Source organism: Phyllobates terribilis, unplaced genomic scaffold (assembly GCF_046119375.1).
Source record: "Phyllobates terribilis strain yellow unplaced genomic scaffold, ASM4611937v1 Scaffold_4__5_contigs__length_816908805, whole genome shotgun sequence".
In the NCBI taxonomy this organism is placed as follows: domain Eukaryota; kingdom Metazoa; phylum Chordata; class Amphibia; order Anura; family Dendrobatidae; genus Phyllobates; species Phyllobates terribilis.
Genome location: NW_027362764.1, coordinates 713142636 through 713162663, shown reverse-complemented (window position 1 = coordinate 713162663; position 20028 = coordinate 713142636). Strand labels below are relative to the sequence as shown.

Genomic DNA, 20028 nt, shown 5'->3' with positions numbered 1-20028 from the left:
AGGGAAAGGGTCACACATTCTTACGCTACCAATCTCACCACCGGAGAGTTCTATCTGTTGCCGTCGCATTAGTGCCCGGATCTCTTTCTGGAGCACTCGCTGCTGGCCAGAGCTGGCGTTCTTGGCAACCTGTTGTAAAAGGAAAATCACCTCTGCAAGACAATTTTCAATTACATTAGTTCCTAGAGTTATCTTTGGGTGACTCTCGTGTTTGTCAATGTCTACAATGATCAGTCCCTGTGCTGCCAGTTCGACTCTAATGGTCACCTCTTTAAATCCAATCTGTGGCACGGGCTGACCATTGCTGGCGATGATACTCAAGTCGTCGTCAGGGTAGCGGGTGATATCCGAGTCATTCCAGTACTGCTTGAAGAGCACGTACGGGATAGTGGTGACCTGTGACCCGGTGTCCAATAGGGCACTCATAGGGATGCCATCCATTACCACAGGCAAGACTGGACGTCCTCCCACATATCTGTCGCGCCAGTTCGATGGGCCTGGTGATCTTTTTCCTGGGGGTTGGCCCTCTACCCCAGGTTGTGCCAGTTTAAAGGACAGTACCTTGCCATATGTCCGGGTTGATTGCAGCGGCGGCAGATGGGTCGTCCGTCCTCGTTGTATCGGTCGCTGGGTCTTCCTCTGGCCGGTGGGGTCCTCCTTGGTCGACGCCACGGGATGTCCTCCGGTCCGGATGCCAGCTGGATCTTCCCTGGAGTGGAAACCTGTAAAGACTGCACAGTTCGGGTTAGCGCGGCAACGCTTTTAGCTAGCTCTTGGACCTGATGGTGCAGGTCTGGAGCCGGGTCATTGTTCAAAGCCTGCCCATCAGCTCCCACAGGCCCTGCCGACAAGGGTGCCGCCTCCTGGTGGTAAGTGGTAGTGGGGCGTCTGTGGGTCACAACGCCACCTGGTGCCGGTTCTCGGAGCACCCGGATGGCTCTGTCCTTGAACTGTGCAAATCCCAGATGAGGGTCCTGTAAGGCCATTGCCCGCAACTGTGTTCGGTGGGCATTGCAATATAAACCCTCTATAAATTGTTCAGTCAACAGCCTGTCCTCGTCTCCCACGCCGTCAGGGTCGGTCTGCTTAATGGCTCTCAGGGCCTCTTGTAGGTTCAGGGCATAGTCCCTTATACTGTCATGTGCCCGCTGTTTGCACCCGTAGAATCTAAGCTTGATCTCGGCTGAGGTGCGGGTATCAAAGGTGTCCCTCAGCCGGGTTAGTATCTCTGCGACAGTCCTCCTCCCAGGTGGCCAGGACTTTACCTCCCTTTGGGCTGCCCCGGTTAATTGGGCCACCAGGATGCTCACTTTTTGCTCCTCTGTGAGGGGATACACCTGGAAGAGGCTATCCAGCTTTTCTCTAAAGTCATGCAGGGTATGTGACTCCCCTGAGTACTGGGGTAGCCAGGCTGCCCCCGGGATATAGGGCATGGTGAAAGGCATGACCGCAACAGCCGTGGCGCTGGCGGGGGTTGAAGCGGTGAAGCTCTCCTCCGTATCCGACATCCTTCTCCCCCCTAGTGGACCGTGGCCTACCTTGCGATGATCCTCTTCCGTAGGCCGCGGCTCCGCAGTGGATCGTCAGGGTTGAGGACCTTCCGTCTCGCTCCTGTGACGTCAGCGTCTGCTGGGCTCCTTCCAGGACCTTACACGACGTCTGGACGTGAGGCGGGGCTTCAGTTCTCGCGCGCTTTCGGAGTCCACGCCCCTCTTCTTCCCGCGCGGCGTCTTCAAGATGGCGTCCAACGGCGGGAAAACTCCACGGAAGGCGGGAAGAAGGCTGAAAATGGCGCCGGATGGCGGGAATCTTCACCGATGGCGGGAGGAAGGCTGAAGATGGCGCCGGATGGCGGGAATCTTCACCACAGGTAAGTTTGAACAGTCTTTTTCAGGCACGCAGTACCCGGTGGTTGCGGGCACGAAATCCTGCCGACTACGCCAAAAGTTGACGCACCCCTGGGCCTGTGTCGCGCAGCGTTGCGCACGCGGGAGCTTACCCGGAGCCGGATCTGTTGAGGGTTGTAGTCTCGTGGCGGTGACCCGGTCCGTGCCCAGGGAGTCAGACTAAGTGGCGCTGTATTGGTGGTAGATGTTGTACGACTACGCCACCCGTTGAATGCAGCGAAGGAGCTGCCGCTGCAGGGCAGACTGCTGAGGCCGGTGGTAGGATTGTGCAGCGTGATAGTATCACCCCCAACGGGAGGGGTATGGCCTCAGGGCAGCCGACGTGGATGATGGGGGTAGCAGGAACCACTCGGAGACGGTACGGTGTAGTTCAGGGTCTTTACTGGTGACAAAGATAGACCCTCCCGGAGTACTGGCTAGCGATTGGGGCCAGGTCAGTCCTTGAGCAGATGGGATCTCCCCTGGCCAGGCGGAGTTGTAGGCCTCCCAAACTAACTGTACTCTTCTGGCTACCTTGCTAGAGGCGGGTATAAGTAGCCCACGTCCCTGAGTGTACCGTGTGGTGCTCACCCGTATGGCCGGTGACTCGGGGCCTTCTAGTAGCTTCCGCTCCACGACGGCGGTGCTGGTCCCACGCGTGTGACCGTGCCTTCGGGTTTCTTGGCCAGAGGACCTGAATTCCCCTGCCGGTCGGTTTCTGCTGCTGGATAGGAGTTAGTCCCCACAGCCTCGGATTCCGGGTCCGGTGATAGCTTCTCAGTCAGGGCGAGCTCTGCAGCTGCCAGCCCCTGACTCTTTGTAGTACTGCTCCCACAGAGCTCCTGTTGTTTCTTCCTATGCTGCTTCTCTTCTCTGTCTCTACTTCTTCTCTACTCACTAACCCTGCCTCAGCCCTAGGTTTATATAGGGGAAGTTCTTCCCCTCCCAGGACTGGGCAGGAGGTGTGGCATGCACAGGATCCTTGACCAAGAGACCTCCCACCTGCTCTCAGACATAACATTGCCGTTACTGTGGAAACCAGACCCCTGGGGTGCCACAGTAACACTGTGTGTAGCAGGATTTGCCGGATGAATGTGATATTCCAACCAGTTGTAGAATTGTAAGTGGTTCTGTGGTTTCTTATCTGGGCCGGGTTCTGTTCAGAGTTCCAATATCTGTGGTCAAAAACACCGGAAACCTGATGTAAATCTGCGAGCCCCATGTTAAAGTGGTAGTCTCGTCAATCTTTTTTTTTTTCTCCCCATAATCCCTTCTAATTATGTATGTAATATAGCATAAGTATATCAAAATATTTACCGATCACAATCTTCCTAGGTTTCTAGCGCCATTCTGGTCCTCTTCTGACCCACGTGACTTCGTTTAAGCTTTGACTGCTCATTTTGTGGGTCGGTGCTGCCTTCCAAATATAAGACTCAATACTGGGCTCCCTAGACTTGTATCGAGAGCACAACTTCCCTCCACACAGCCGGATAGGCTGCTTTTTAAGTCCTGTGGGCAAGAAGAGGAGCGGGGAAGATTTAAACTTGGTATTTTTTAAGAACTTCCATAATTAGGAGGGTTTAGGCAAAAAAGAAATTTTGCTAAAACATCTTTTAAAATGTTAAGATGTGACATTTCCTAACTGATCTTTCATACCTGAAGCTTTGTCCGTAGTGTGAACTGAGCCGTGCACTTGCGTATAGGATATGTCTGACTATATAGCTGGAAATACCTTCAGGGAAGAATCTCTGGCCATATGGATTCTGAGAGCAGAAATTTGCATGGAATAAGAACAAAAAACCTCTGCAAGAAGTTAGTTATAGTAGAGGCCACGTTGACCTCTAACCGTTTTTACAGGGAGGACATGAAGGAAAAAAATTTAACCTTAGAGCAGAAAAAAAAAAAAAAAACACCTTAGTAGTTAAGATAAAACCACATGAAGGTTTTTGACCACAATTGTCACTGTAAGAATACAGCCCAAGGCTAAGTTTTTGTTTTTTGTACATGCGTGCAGTTGACCAAATACAGACCAATTGCAGCCCATGTTCTAATTTCCCCATAAACCTCAGGTCCAATTAGATAACTTGCAGAATGTGCTAAACTGGTCCAATTTATGGACCAGACTAATGTATGTAAGTAGCTGTCAGCTCCTGCACACCTCGGCCAGTTGGGTCTGCTATTTGTAGATGTGACTGGTCCACAAGTTTGCAGATTGTCTAAACTTATCCTTAAGGATGTTAAGGCCTTGATATAAAATAAAAAAATTAAAAAAAAAATGTTTGGTTTGTTCCAACTAAAAAAAAATCCTGAGGTTGGTTGTTTTTGTTTTTTTTAAAGACATATTTTTTTAAAGGGCATTTATCAAAGAAAATTAACTTAATTTTATAATATGTATTGGGGGGGGGGGGTGGAAAAACAAATTTCTCCTATTTTTTTTTTTTTTTCAATTTTTTTCCATATGTGCATTAAAAAAAATTAATCCTAAAAACTTTTTATTTTCATACTGATCACCATGTCTAATAAGCTCCGAATCACGCAGCCAAGTAATTTGGTGATTACATAGCAAAAACCTGACAATAGGTAATTAATCACCGCTCATCGCTTCCCTAAGATGGGCGATACCGTGTAATTATAAGGCCCACTATGCAAAAATGTAACATCAGAACCAGCTGCTCCGCAGTTTCGTAGCTTATTTTATTTTTGAGATTGGGTAACAGGTAGAGATTTAGGCTAAAATCTCATGTGAACCATTTGTTTGAAATTTTGGAGACTGGAATAAATTATGCATTTCACTGCATTACTTATGCCTATACGCATTTTAAAGTTTGTTTTATTCCTTGCAGAATATCCTTCTTCCTGAATGTTTTTACTCCTTCTTTGACTTGAGGAAAGAATTCATGAAATGCTGCCCAGGATCCGATGAAACGGGCGACCTTGATGTCACAGCAATGGCAAGTTGTATCCTTTGTGTGTAAGACTCCTAACCAATAACTGGTGGATTTCACTTTGATAATGGCTGGCAAGGAGGGAAATTGCTTGACTGCAGTGGTGTTCCTATAGGTGCAGCACAGTTTGTAGCCACAAATACCAGAGGGCTTGCCCATCAGGACAATTCTTCTATGAGCCAGAGCTGAGAGCCATTGACTAGCAGTGATTCTTGATTTGGTGATCACGAGTCTATCTCTGATACGGCTCAGGCGCCATAGAAGAGAACCACAATGTCATAAATGGAGGGTGCATAGGCCATTCCTAAACTGTTATAACCTTGGGCATGGCCATCTTGCTAATTTTGGTATACGATGTCCGTCAGGGCACTGTGGGCAGGAGACAATCAAGGGGCTCTGGCAGAGATTAGATTCTGCGCCCCAGCTCTCAAGCTTTACAGTATCAGTATTTGGCCCTATGTATTTGTTTAAAAAAAAAAAAAAGTTGAAAGGTAACCGTGTCTCTATCAAATATTTTATTTGTTCTTCTAATTTTAATCTCTTATTTAGTGAATATCTGGAAAGTGTTACTGTTCTGTTCACAGCCTGCACTAGGAGTTCAGCTCCGACACTCCTCTGTTGATTTTTGTCATGTGCTATATCCGTGTTCTTTGTCCTGCAATGGTGCACTGCTCAACTTTTTTCCTTTTGTCCCCCCCCTCCCCTGACATGGTTCATATTGGTATGCCAGAACAAAGATGAAGAAATTGCTCAAATAACAATTACCTAAAGGTGGAGATAAAGCCATGAATCCCTATGACGACAGGAATTCTCACAATGCAGGGCTACAAACTTTCCAGCTTCTCAGCTGCATACGCTGCAGTTACATTTTATATACTGTCCAACCGTTATTTATTTATTTTTATTTTTTTAGGACAGTTCCCTTTGTGTACAGTAAATTAAATCTAGGATGAATTTGAAGAGATTATAAATATTTTATTCCAGGGGTATACAGAGAAAAGAGGGCTTTCATTGCACCATACTGTGAATATATATATATATTATATTATATTATATATTATATTATTTGAGCTGGGCTTTCCATCTTGAAGCGCCCCGTTGCAGCATCTATGGTATGTAAGTGACGCGCCCCTGGGCCTGTGTCGCGCTGCGTTGCGCACGCGGGAGCTTACCCGGAGCCGGATCTCTTGAGGGTTGTAGTCTCGTGGCGGTGATCCGGTCCGTGCCCAGGGAGTCAGACTAAGTGGCGCTGTATTAGCGGTAGATGTTGGACGACTACGCCACCCGTTGAGTACAGCTAAGGAGCTGCCGCTGCAGGGCAGACCGCTGAGGCCGGTGGTAGGATTGTGCAGCATGATAGTATAACCCCCAACGGGAGGGGTATGGCCTCAGGGCAGCCGACGTGGATGATGGGGGTAGCAGGAACCACTCGGAGACGGTACGGTGTAGTTCAGGGTCTTTACTGGTGACAAAGATAGACCCTCCCGGAGTACTGGCTAGCGATTGGGGCCTGGTCAGTCCTTGAGCAGATGGGATCTCCCCTGGCCAGGCGGAGTTGTAGGCCTCCCAAACTAACGATACTCTTCCGGCTACCTTGCTAGAGGCGGGTATAAGTAGCCCATGTCCCTGAGTGTACCGTGTGGTGCTCACCCGTATGGCCGGTGACTCGGGGCCTTCTAGTAGCTTCCGCTTCACGACGGCGGTGCTGGTCCCACGCGTGTGACCGTGCCTTCGGGTTTCTGGGCCAGAGGACCTGCAATCCCCTGCCGGTCGGTTTCTGCTGCTGGATAGGAGTTAGTCCCCACAGCCTCGGACTCCGGGTCCGGTGATAACTTTCCAGTCAGGGCGAGCTCTGCAGCTGCCAGCCCCTGACTCCTTGTAGTAGTGCTCCCACAGAGCTCCTGATGTTCTTTTCCTATATCTGCTTCTCTGTCTCTACTTCTTCTCTACTCACTAACCCTGCCTCAGCCCTAGGTTTATATAGGGGAAGTTCTTCCCCTCCCAGGACTGGGCAGGAGGTGTGGCATGCACAGGATCCCTGACCAAGAGACCTCCCACCTGCTCTCAGACATAACATTGCTTGTTACTGTGGCAACCAGACCCCTGGGGTGCCACATTCCCCCCTAGTGAAATTTAGTACTCCGGGACTAAACATATTTTTAGAAAAACATAACAAGGTATAAACAATAATAATACAATAAGAAAAACACATAAAGATGGTTACGGCGTGTCCGCAACCGGGTGCAGTCTTTGAAGAAAACAAAGGTGTCCATTTCACCAAAACAGGGAGATGTAACCAGGTAGGGGTCTGTCCTGCCCCGAGTCCTTAACAGTCTTTTAGTCCATTCCTGGGTTACGCTCCAACCAATTGTACAAGGATTCCCGGTAAATCCACCAAGGACTCCTAAAAATAACTAGAAACACATAATTATTTACAAGTAACAGACAGGTGACCACAAATAAAACAATTTAAACACTTCAAATCCTCCAACGTGCGGGTAACTGGCCTCTAGTGGCCCTAGTGGACCTACGGAGCTGACTGTCTGGCCCTGAACTACAGGGTGTAGGAGCTATCAAGGATAAACTGGGCAGCTGTCTACGGGCTCTTTGGCTCACTAGGGGTATGGCAGGCTCACTATGAGCAGAGGGTTGATCCTCCTGTTCTGCTTGTGTGGAGTCTGCTGCCTCCTGGACCGGCTGCTCTTCCAGCTCTACCTGTTGCTCCGTAGGCACTTGGGATGCTGGTTGGAGGAACGTGAGGACGGGTACCACAACTGCACCATTGACTTGAGTCCAGGATCGAGGGAAGTCTCCGAGCACAGTACTAACCATATCTTCCCTTTCCTCTACGGGTCGAGGGTCTTCTTGCTCTCCTTCTGGGTTCCGTAGCTGTTCGGGACACTTCTTCAGGTGATCCCGGGATACAATGGCTGTGGTTTCCCCTCCGTCTTTACTGATGGTACAAACCTTTGGGTTGTCGTGGCTTGAGGGCAGTACGGTGTACGGGTCCTTCTCCCACTGGTCGTCCAACTTGTGGAGCCGTCTCTTCCTCTTCAAGACCTGCTCTCCGGGTACCAGGGGAACAGCGGGAGCATACTGGTTGTAATTTTTCTCTTGTCTTTCCCTAGCGAGACAGAGACTTCGCTCCACGCTCTCTTGTACTTTCCGGTACTGCTGCTGCCTCTCTGTGTCCCAGTCTGTTTCCGGTGAAGTGTCCTCGGGTGTCAGGACTCCCATTTCCAGGTCAACAGGTAACTTACCAGGTCTCGCCCTCATTAGGTAAGCCGGGGTACAGTTGGTGGAACCTACCGGGATGTGGTTGTATAGGTCCACCAGATCGGGCAGCTTCTCAGGCCACAGACTGCGTTCTTCCAGGGGCAACGTTTTCAGGAGATCCATTACCACCTGGTTCATTTTCTCACAAAGTCCATTAGTTTGCGGATGATAGGGTGTCGTCCTTATCTTCCGGCAGCCATACAGATTGCAGAATTCTTGGAAGATCTCCGCTTCAAAGGCAGGTCCCTGGTCCGTCAGCACTTAGTCCGGGTATCCGTGTGGACGGCAGAAGTGCTGCTGGAAGGCTCTAGCTGCTGTTTGAGCCGTTAAGTCCTTAACGGGGACGACAGCCAAGAACCGGGAGTAATGATCCACAATGGTTAACGCGTAGACGTAGCCACTTCTGCTTGGGGTCAGTTTTACATGATCCAAGGCTACCAGTTCCAACGGCTGCCGGGTGACGATGGACTGCAGGGGAGTCTTCTGGCTGGCACGGTCCTTCCTTCTTAGGTTGCACGGGCCACAGTCTCTGCACCACCTCTCGATGGTTCCCCTCATGCCTACCCAGTGGAACCGCCCACGCAGCAGGAACTCCAGCTTCTTCCATCCGAAGTGTCCAGCCCCGTCGTGGTATGCTTCCATCACCATGGCTGCGTCTCTCCGTGGCACCACTACTTGCCAGATTAGTTCATGCGTCCGGGAGTTAACCATTCTGCGGCACAACTTCCCCTTGTAAAGGAACAGTCGACTCTTCTCAGCCCACAGTTGCTTGGCTTCCTCCGGAGCGTCTGGGTCAAGGCGAACCTCTGGCAGAGTCAGCATCTCCTTCACCAGCCGGACGGCAGGGTCACTGTCTTGCGTTTCCTCCCAGTTGTAGTGAGGCAAGGGGTTAAACGTAGCGGCTTGCTTACTCCTTACCCGATGGGAATACTGGATAGTCCCATGACGGTGGAACGCGGGGAGTTCGACTTCTTAGAGTCCCTCTGGATCTTCTCCTTCGTCCGGTAGGTTTGGCATCCTGGACAGGGCGTCCGCGTTGGTATTGGAGCGTCCTGCCCGGTATTTGATTGTGAACTCGTAGTTGGACAGACGGGCCATCCATCTCTGCTCTAGGGCACCGAGTCTTGCCGTGTCCAGGTGTGTCAACGGGTTGTTATCCGTGTACACGGTGAACCGGGAAGAAGCGAGGTAGTGCTTAAAGCGTTCGGTGACTGCCCACACCACTGCCAGGAACTCTAGCTTAAATGAGCTGTAATTCTCAGGGTTTCTTTCGGTGGGTCGCAGTTTTCGGCTAGCGTAAGCGATTACTCGTTCTTTCCCCTGCTGGATCTGGGACAGTACGGCTCCTAGCCCGATGTTACTTGCGTCGGTGTAGAGGATAAAGGGCTGGCTGTAATCAGGGTACGCCAGGATTTCATCCCCCGTGAGGGCCATCTTCAGCTGGCGGAAGGACTCTTCTTCTAACTTCTCCCATCTGAAGGGTGGCTTCTGGTTCTTGGCCTTCCGGGACTGGCCATCAGGAGGTCCTGCATAGGAGCTGCCTTTTTGGTGAAACCGGGGATGAATCTGCGGTAATAGCCTACCAACCCGAGGAACTGCCGCACTTCCTTTACACTGGAGGGACTTGGCCATTCCTTAATTGCGGTGATCTTATCAAGGTCGGGAGCCACTCCATCAGCGCTCACCACGTGTCCCAGGTACTGCACCTTTGGTTTCAGGAGGTGACACTTGGAGGGTTTCACCTTTAGGCTGTAGCTTGCCAGAGCTTCGAACACTTCCGCCAGGTGTTTCAGGTGGTCCTCATACGTCTTGGAATATACGATGACATCGTCCAGGTACAGCAGGACCGTCTCGAAGTTTCTGTGGCCCAGACAGCACTCCATTAATCGTTGGAAGGTTCCTGGTGCGTTGCAGAGTCCGAACGGCATGCAGGTAAACTCGCTAAGTCCCATCGGGGTGGTGAATGCGGTCTTCTCCCGGTCCGCCTCTGCTACAGGAACCTGCCAGTACCCACTAGTGAGATCCAAGGTAGAGAAGAAGTTAGCAGATCTTAAAGCAGCCAAAGACTCCTCTATCCTTGGTAAGGGGTACGCATCCTTGTGTGTGATACGGTTGATTTTCTGGTAATCTACACACATCCTCATGGTGTTGTCTTTCTTTTTGACTAAGACTAGTGGAGCTGCCCAGGGGCTACAGCTATCCCTGATCACCCCAGCCTCCTTCATGTCTCTAAGCATCCCCTTGGCGTGTTGGTAGTGTGCAGGGGGTACGGGTCGATACCTCTCTTTTATGGGAGGATGGTCTCCCGTGGGGATGTGGTGTTCTACCCCCTTGACTCGCCCGAAGTCTAACGGGTGTTTACTAAACACTCTCTCGTACTCTTGAACCACCCGATAGACTCCCTGTTTCTGGTGTGAGGGAGTGGAGTCAGTACCCAAATGTAGTTGCTGACACCAGTCCTCCATTGTTTTCTGAGAGCCGTTACCTTCCTCCGGGGAAGATGGAGGCAAGGGTTCTACGGACTGTATGGAATCTTGATTGATGGTATACAATTTGGCTAGCGTGGCATACCGGGGCAGGTACACTTCCCTCTTCCCGATATTTATTATGCGAACGGGCACCCTCCCATGGCGTACATTGACCACCCCCCGTGCTGTCAAAATGGTGGGCCTACTGTCCGAGTAAACTGGTTCTACCATTGCCTGGTAATCTCTACCTCTCAGACCAATAGCTGCCCGGCACCAAATCATCATTTCACTTTTCGGGGGCATGGCAATAGGGAAAGGGTCACACATTCGCACGCTACCAATCTCACCACCGGAGAGTTCTAGCTGTTGCCGTCGCATCAGTGCCCGGATCTCTTTCTGGAGCACTCGCTGCTGGCCGGAGCTGGCGTTCTTGGCAACCTGCTGTAAAAGGAAAATCACCTCTGCAAGACAATTTTCAATTACATTAGTTCCTAGAGTTATCTTTGGGTGACTCTCGTGTTTGTCAATGTCTACAATGATCAGTCCCTGTGCTGCCAGTTCGACTCTACCGATTTTAATGGTCACCTCTTTAAATCCAATCTGTGGCACGGGCTGACCATTGCTGGCGATGATACTCAAGTCGTCGTCAGGGTAGCGGGTGATATCCGAGTCATTCCAGTACCGCTTGAAGAGCATGTACGGGATGGTGGTGACCTGTGACCCGGTGTCCAGTAGGGCACTCATAGGAATGCCATCCAGTACCACGGGTAAGACTGGACGTCCTCCCACATATTTGTCGCGCCAGTTCGATGGGCCTGGTGATCTTTTTCCTGGGGGTTGGCCCTCTACCCCAGGTTGTGCCAGTTTAAAGGACAGTACCTTGCCATATGTCTGGGTTGATTGCAGCGGCGGCAGATGGGTCGTCCGTCCTCGTTGTATCGGTCGCTGGGTCTTCCTCTGGCCGGTGGGGTCCTCCTTGGTCGACGCCACGGGATGTCCTCCGGTCCGGATGCCAGCTGGATCTTCCCTGGAGTGGAAACCTGTAAAGACTGCACAGTTTGGGTTAGCGCAGCAACGCTTTTAGCGAGCTCTTGGACCTGATGGTGCAGGTCTGGAGCCGGGTCATTGTTCAAAGCCTGCGCATCAGCCCCCACAGGCCCTGCCGACAAGGGCGCCGCCTCCTGGTGGTAAGTGGCAGTGGGGCGTCTGGGGGTCACAACGCCACCTGGTGCCGGTTCTCGAAGCACCCGGATGGCTCTGTCCTTGAACTGTGCAAATCCCAGATGAGGGTCCTGTAAGGCCATTGCCCTTAACTGGGTTCGGTGGGCATTGCAATATAAACCCTCTATAAATTGTTCAGTCAACAGCCTGTCCTAGTCTCCCACGCCGTCAGGGTCGGTCTGCTTAATGGCTCTCAGGGCCTCTTGTAGGTTCAGGGCATAGTCCCTTATACTGTCATGTGCCCGCTGTTTGCACCCGTAGAATCTAAGCTTGATCTCGGCTGAGGTGCGGGTATCAAAGGTGTCCCTCAGCCGGGTTAGTATCCCTGCGACAGTCCTCCCCCCAGGTGGCCAGGACTTTACCTCCCTTTGGGCTGCCCCGGTTAATTGGGCCACCAGGATGCTCACTTTTTGCTCCTCTGTGAGGGGGTACACCTGGAAGAGGCTATCCAGCTTTTCTCTAAAGTCATGCAGGGTATGTGACTCCCCTGAGTACTGGGGTAGCCAGGCTGCCCCCGGGATATAGGGCATGGTGAAAGGCATGACCGCAACAGCCGTGGCGCTGGCGGGGGTTGAAGCGGTGAAGCTCTCCTCCGTATCCGACATCCTTCTCCCCCCTAGTGGACCGTGGCCTACCTTGCGATGATCCTCTTCCGTAGGCCGCTGCTCCGCAGTGGATCGTCAGGGTTGAGGACCTTCCGTCGCGCTCCTGTGACGTCGGCGTCTGCTGGGCCCCTTCCAGGACCTTACGCAACGTCCGGACGTGAGGCGGGGCTTCAGTTCTCGCGCGCTTTCGGAGTCCACGCCTATCTTCTTCCCGCGCGGCGTCTTCAAGATGGCGTCCAACGGCGGGAAAACTCCACGGAAGGCGGGAAGAAGGCTGAAGATGGCGCCGGATGGCGGGAATCTTCACCGATGGTAAGTTTAAAAGTCTCTTTTTTTTTTTTTTTTTTCCAGGCACGCAGTACCCGGTGGTTGCGGGCACGGAATCCTGCCGACTACGCCAAAAGTTGACGCGCCCCTGGGCCTGTGTCGCGCTGCGTTGCGCACGCGGGAGCTTACCCGGAGCCGGATCTCTTGAGGGTTGTAGTCTCGTGGCGGTGATCCGGTCCGTGCCCAGGGAGTCAGACTAAGTGGCGCTGTATTAGCGGTAGATGTTGGACGACTACGCCACCCGTTGAGTACAGCTAAGGAGCTGCCGCTGCAGGGCAGACCGCTGAGGCCGGTGGTAGGATTGTGCAGCGTGATAGTATAACCCCCAACGGGAGGGGTATGGCCTCAGGGCAGCCGACGTGGATGATGGGGGTAGCAGGAACCACTCGGAGACGGTACGGTGTAGTTCAGGGTCTTTACTGGTGACAAAGATAGACCCTCCCGGAGTATTGGCTAGTGATTGGGGCCTGGTCAGTCCTTGAGCAGATGGGATCTCCCCTGGCCAGGCGGAGTTGTAGGCCTCCCAAACTAACGATACTCTTCCGGCTACCTTGCTAGAGGCGGGTATAAGTAGCCCATGTCCCTGAGTGTACCGTGTGGTGCTCACCCGTATGGCCGGTGACTCGGGGCCTTCTAGTAGCTTCCGCTCCACGACGGCGGTGCTGGTCCCACGCGTGTGACCGTGCCTTCGGGTTTCTGGGCCAGAGGACCTGCAATCCCCTGCCGGTCGGTTTCTGCTGCTGGATAGGAGTTAGTCCCCACAGCCTCGGACTCCGGGTCCGGTGATAACTTTCCAGTCAGGGCGAGCTCTGCAGCTGCCAGCCCCTGACTCCTTGTAGTACTGCTCCCACAGAGCTCCTGATGTTCTTTTCCTATATCTGCTTCTCTGTCTCTACTTCTTCTTCTACTCACTAACCCTGCCTCAGCCCTAGGTTTATATAGGGGAAGTTCTTCCCCTCCCAGGACTGGGCAGGAGGTGTGGCATGCACAGGATCCCTGACCAAGAGACCTCCCACCTGCTCTCAGACATAATATTGCTTGTTACTGTGGAAACCAGACCCCTGGGGTGCCACATAAGCCATTGGCTTACAGCAAAAGAATACCGTAAATGACTGAATTTCTGACTTCGGGGGAATTTAAAATGCTGTCACCTCTGGGGGATTTTCTTATTGAAATGTCACTAAGTTCATTGTCAGAAAAGAATCTTGTCCGGTTTCTCCACATACCACAGCTTTTTACTGCTACCAACGGCTGCCAATACAGAATCTATCAAGCCTTCACACAATGTCCTTTTACATGTAACAAGCTGGTAACAATGTGCCAAGGAAAATAATCTAATGATACAGGGCGACACCAAGGTGCTAGTTATATATCCTTGAAAACTTGAGATCAGTTTCATATACCTATAGTGATCACATGCCTGCCCTGAGGTAGGGTTAGGGTTGTATGGATCGGGGTCAGCCATGCATTAGCCCATTGTCTCCATCAAGAGCTGTAATGTCAGTCTTGCAGGTGGGGAGGGTGATGATCCCCAGGCGGTACCCAGTACAAAAGCCAACATTTTTCATAATGGAGTTGCTTGGTGACTTGGTTATTGATGAATTATGACATCTTTAATGGTTTTTATGGAAAATTTAAAAATCATGGTCCTCCAAACACTGATTATGGCGTCCCTATAGCATTATTGAATTCATGTTACTGCTATGTGACCCATCTAGAAGGAAGGCTTACTCTAACTCAATTGGAAGCTGACTAGCCACCCTAGAGAGATGACCCTATCCTTTTCTTCAGTGTTCACTGCTTGAATCATCAGGGGTAGCAGTGTGTTATATAGGTTGATCTGGTAACATATCGGCAAGGTTGATCGCTGCCCGACATATCTGGTTTTACCTGCATCAATTAAATCCTGCCTATACCTAGTTGCCAAATAGAGATTTTATAGTAAAGGTCCCCATGCACCATAGACCAAAAAATAAATGGTCCAATGAATGGTCGTTCGTCAGCAGCAAAAACACCATTTTCTCCCGTATTTTGTTTTGTTTGGCCATGGCTTATTATTGAGGAAAATATTCAACCTGGATGAACCAGTGTCTTCAATAATGGACGGCCAGTGGTTGGGCATCGGTTAAAACAGACGATTGTGTCCCCGAGCCACCTGAGAATTGCTAGTTTTGGTTAACACTTGCCATTTTGGACGACTTTTATCTAATGTGTAAATAGCTATCAAGGATTTTGTGAGAACCTGAATGTCTTTAATTATTTTCTATATTTTATTTATTTTTTATCACCAGGATCTTAAACATTTTAAGTTATATTTTTTTCTGTATATAAATCACTTAATGTGAAAAAAATTATATTTATTGGGATTGTTTGCAGTGTGTACAAGCTTATTAAAATAATAGAGGAAAGGTGTTTTTTTTTTTTTTAAGAAAAAATTAAATCTAGTAACTCGAACAATGGTTCTCATTGAGCATCGGCCAATTCCTGAAGTTCATCTTTTATTCATGTTTGCAGATTAAATATTGAATATGGGAATGCCTAACGATTACTGGCTTGCGTCATTATCCTCTTCATAGACTGTAGCTTGCAAGCAGGGTCCTCACTCTTTTTAGTATCTCAGTTGTGTTATTCTGTAATGTCTTTATTATCCGTACAAGTCCCCTCTAAAATGTGAAGTACTGCGGAATATGTTGGCGCTATAGAAATGTTATTTTAGAAATGTTTAAGGGTTTAACTCCTTAGTCCATTTTATACATAAAATGATTATAATATGTTTGAATAATGTGCCCTTTACATGGCAGAATTGGGGTTGGTAAACGACCGCCAATTGGACACTTAATGGCTTGTTTAGATTTGCCGACCGCACTTCTATGGCCACAGAATGGAGCTTGGGAGTCTGTTTAATGGTAAGGAGTAATACGATCTGTCCTCTCATGCAGGAACTTTGAGCTTCTGGAGAAAAAAAATTGGGTGGATTTTTCTCATGTGCAGGAAAAATCCACACCTTGAGATATTATTTGCTTTACCTCTATTGCATTATCTCTTGGCAAAGCCGGTTACTGCAGAAGCTATTTACTCTGGAGCCAACCAGCTTTTCACACCTCTATATAGACAATTGGGCCTTGCTTTCATATGCGATATTTCATATAAGACAGTAGAAATTGTTAATTTCTGTTTATAATTACAGCGTAGCAATTTTGCATTAGTATTCGCAACTCCAAATTGCCTAAGCCTTTCCTTTTTTATATATATATATATATTTTTTTTCACATTAGGATTACATTTCTGAATGAATGTTTTTTTGACTATAATCCTAGGAGTTAATGCCTATTGCTATTGGTGTCTTTCTGTTTAAATACTTTAGGTTGTCACATCCCGGATGTGTTGGGTTTTTGTTTGCACAGTGAGCGTTCTTGCTAAGAAATGTTCTGGGTGGCTTCCTCGAGGGCAAAAAAAAAAATGCTGCAGTCTTGATGCTGGTTCTGGACTCTTTTTTTGGATTTAATCTTCAAGTAAATCTCATTTTTCCATGTTTGTCATCCCTGTTTTGTTTTCCAGTTTGAGTTTCCACCTTGGGTTTAGTTTCAGCTTCTTCTTTTTTTTTTTTTTTCTTTGGTCTGGAGTTTTTGCTTTTAAAAAGAAAACCTTACAAGAAGTCATAGAAAGATTCCTTCCAACATATCTTAATCCCCAGGTGTTAATAAGAAGTAACTTTTAAAAAGTAATCACTACTACTTTACTTGTAGGTCTTCATTGTGGTCGGGCTGTCGATGACCTTCCATCTTTGAACCTTATTCATGTCTCCATTTTCATTGCACGGGAGGTTGGGGTGGGGGCGAGTCACTGTCATTGTTTGGATGTGTACAGTAAGGAAGATGAATGTTTATCATCGTAATATTTGTTGTTCCTGGTAAATAATTGCCGCTGGAAGGAAATTACAGTTCAAGGTGGCATCGGTGATGATGATGATTATGGAGATATTTGTGTTTATTCCTGATTTTATAAACCGTTTAACAATTTGTGTATGACGTGCTGGGTGCAAATTCTGGCAAAAAGTCAGAAAATGGCACAGCATGTTTCTAAATAATGGAAACAAGACAAACCTTGGTCAATGAGCCCTTCGACTGTATTCAGTATCATCATGCAATGTGTCCAGCACTGCAGTTAGAAATTTTTTTGTTTTAATGACTGAAGAAAAAACTGAAATAACGCAGATGTTTAAACCAAAAGTTAAGTCTCAAGATATATCATAATATTTATTTTTGTTATCTGCCAGAGGGCAAAGGAGACTGACTGACTCTATCCAAAAGCTTCCCAAAGTGGAGCAGATTAGCAGGAACACCACCAAGAGGGACATTTGAAAACAAAAAATGAGTTGCTACAAATTATCTTAAATTGCAGTTATTTTATTCCCGTTTTTAAGATGACTTGAAACAATTCCGGTTATTTTTGATTTCATGTTCCCCTCTTGGTAATGCTGCTTATCTGCACCACTTTGAGAATTCTGGATAGAATCAGTCTCCTCCACCCTCTGGCCGCTGGCAATATAATACCTGCTTAGTTTCCCTCTGTTACAGCTAAGACTTTTCTGACCAGCAGGAAAGAAACCCATTTCTGTTGATTGCTCTGCAGTGAACAGGGTACTAGTATGTTGAGCACCAACTAATGAGGGGGTACTTATTCATCCGTGTCACATTTTGTGCTTTAAATCCAGCCCTGATTGGTCAGCCGTTCTAGATGGGATATGAGGGTCAGGCTCTTTATGGTACTATAACGTACAGGCAGTATTATATTCAATGTGAAACAGGGGGTGAATAATGTCTTGCACCCCCTTCAGGTGCTCTCATGTCAGATGAATTATTACTGGAGACATTTGGGTAGGGACAGCGCAGCATTCAACATGACAGGTCCTATATGTGTCAATCCTGCTGAGCGAGTTTGGTTTGTTTATAGATGCCTTGTGGCGGGTGAGTGGAGTTTTCTTGGCTGTTCCTGTGAGTCACTCCACCTAGCTTGCAACCGCCTTTCCCTGAAGAAGAAAATGTTGTTTAAGTGCGTAATTGGATCCCTGTGATCCACCCAATTTATTCACAGCATCAGCAGATGTGAGAATTATTTTCTCTCCTTTGGTGTTACATTTTTTGTTGAAGCTTTTTATTTCGAGACTAAAGGTGACCATATACATCAGAAGACTTTGGGCTGAACGCTTTTTGTTGGTGGCTATTTTTCCCCTACCCCCACCATACACATAAATGCTCTGCTTAGTCCGGCCTACGTATGTTCTCTATAGGGAGTAAGTTGCTTCCGTACCCCGATGGCTATTATATCTGAGAACACAAGTATTGGCCATGTTGAAATCTTGACTGTCCGATTCTTGTCTCCATGATGTTGTGGGCTAGGAGAGTTGGGAGCCCCTCCATACACATTAGATGTCAGCAAATTTGGTTAAATATATATTTATTAATTGGTACACCTTTTTTAACCAGTTCTTTCAGACATTCATACGGTGATTGTCACATACCCTGATGGATTTGGAGGGGGTGCAGAGGTACACTTTTTAGGCACACCACTTAATTAGGATAGTGGTGTCTTTTGTGGCAGAGGAGCCTTCTGGTCCATCACAAACTTGAGGACCAGGGTGTGACTACAACTTCTGCAAGTTCTGTAGGTGACACTCTAAAGAATGCAATAACCTAATAAATTAAAGGGGAGGGACACCTTTTAGGGGCGTTTGTTTTTGTGTTTTTTTTTTTTTAACAAATTTTTGCAATTTTCTTCGTTAAAACTCTTCGCCTCCGTTATACTGCCTATTGCTGACTGCCGATTGAGTTAGCTGCATGGGAGACTGGAAGTAAGACTAAAGCTGCATGGTCAATGGTCCACAATGTAGTAGGAGACCGAATAGGTTTGAATGCGACCTTTTTTTTTTTTTTTTTTTTTTTTTTTTTTATGCAACGCGTTTCGAAGTACACATTCTCCATTGTTGCAAGATTTTCACTTTTTTTTTTTTTTTCGCACAATGACATTGGCCTTGGTCATATTACAGAGGGCTGTTTTTTGAGCTCTTTTATTTGGATACGTTTTTTACTTTCTACCCATAACTTTGTAAGCTGTACTTGCTTCATTAGGACAAATCACAATAATTATGTGTACTTCGAAACGCGTTGTCGCATTAAAACCACAGTCAAACCTATTCAGTCTCCTACATCCTGGACCATTGGCAGCGTGGATTTATATCCACCTCCAGTCTCACATGTTACTCCATACTGTGGATCTGCAGCAGCCAATTTCTTCAGCTGACGTGGGGGTTGTGACTTTCACAACCACACAAGGTGAGCACATTCTGCTTTTTATCTTAACTTTTTAACTCGGATAAGACCCTATTGCTCATTGTCTGTCCAGTTTTTATCTATTCGCATGAGTTAGCTGGGCTCCGTGTTATGGGAGAGTTTGTAATTCTTATTAAATAGTTCAGCCGGTAGCCGCACAAAGCCTTTAAAAGCCAAATAATGCAAAAAATAAAAAATGATTTTTAGCATAAAATGCATGCATACAAATTTTCCCTGTAGTGTTTTTTTTTTGTTTGTTTTTTTCATATCCAACGAGCAGCTGCAATAAGGCGTAATTCATACATTGCAGAAAGGCACCTGTATATCTGGGTTTGCCACCAAAACAACCACATTCAGGTGAACAGAACTGATTTTTAGTGGCTGAAAAATCTGCAACGTGTGAAGAATCCCTTACAGGTTTGCACTGTATAGATGACTCAAGTGCTAACAATACTCTGAAGACCTTCATTGTAAAGGCTCTGTTAGTGACTCTGTTGCATGTCAAGGTGCACTTGGTCTTTATTCTCACAGCCAAGATTAACATTTTAGCTTCTAGTTAAGCTGCCAGATGATGATGAAGGGGAAAAAAAAAAAACTTGTTTATCTGCATCATTGCACAACAAATGTCCTGAAAACCCAATTGATGTGTTTGACTTGTACAGGCAGAGACAAGATAGTGGTGGTAATAATGGGAAGGGTTGGGTCTCGGTACATGCTAATGTGTTATGCCGAGAACAAGTCTGGGTAGAGCTCACTCCTACCACATCTTGTACTTTTTTTTTTTTTTTTTTTATTAATCAGAACGATGAATTAAAGTCAAACCATAAACCTATGAAGAAAGTCTAAAAATAATCAGATTACTAATTGACATTTGTCGTGTTGCACATAGAATCTTCTATAAATGCTGAGTTTTATTCTTCGATGTAGTAGAGAAGAATTTGTCAATTCTGCCTGGATTGGGATTCTATAGT

The 20028-nt window shown here is 47.8% G+C and overlaps 1 protein-coding gene across 5 annotated transcripts in view; it reads left to right on the top strand.

Annotated features, from left to right (window-relative positions):
* ESRP1 (epithelial splicing regulatory protein 1) overlaps positions 1-20028 on the top strand; it is an 83738-nt gene that overhangs the window by 35652 nt on the left and 28058 nt on the right. For all 5 annotated transcript variants that reach the window (XM_073679662.1, XM_073679663.1, XM_073679665.1 and 2 more), the window contains exon 4: positions 4730-4844. In XM_073679662.1, coding sequence (XP_073535763.1) covers positions 4730-4844 — 115 coding nt within the window. The remainder of the gene's footprint in view (positions 1-4729; positions 4845-20028) is intronic.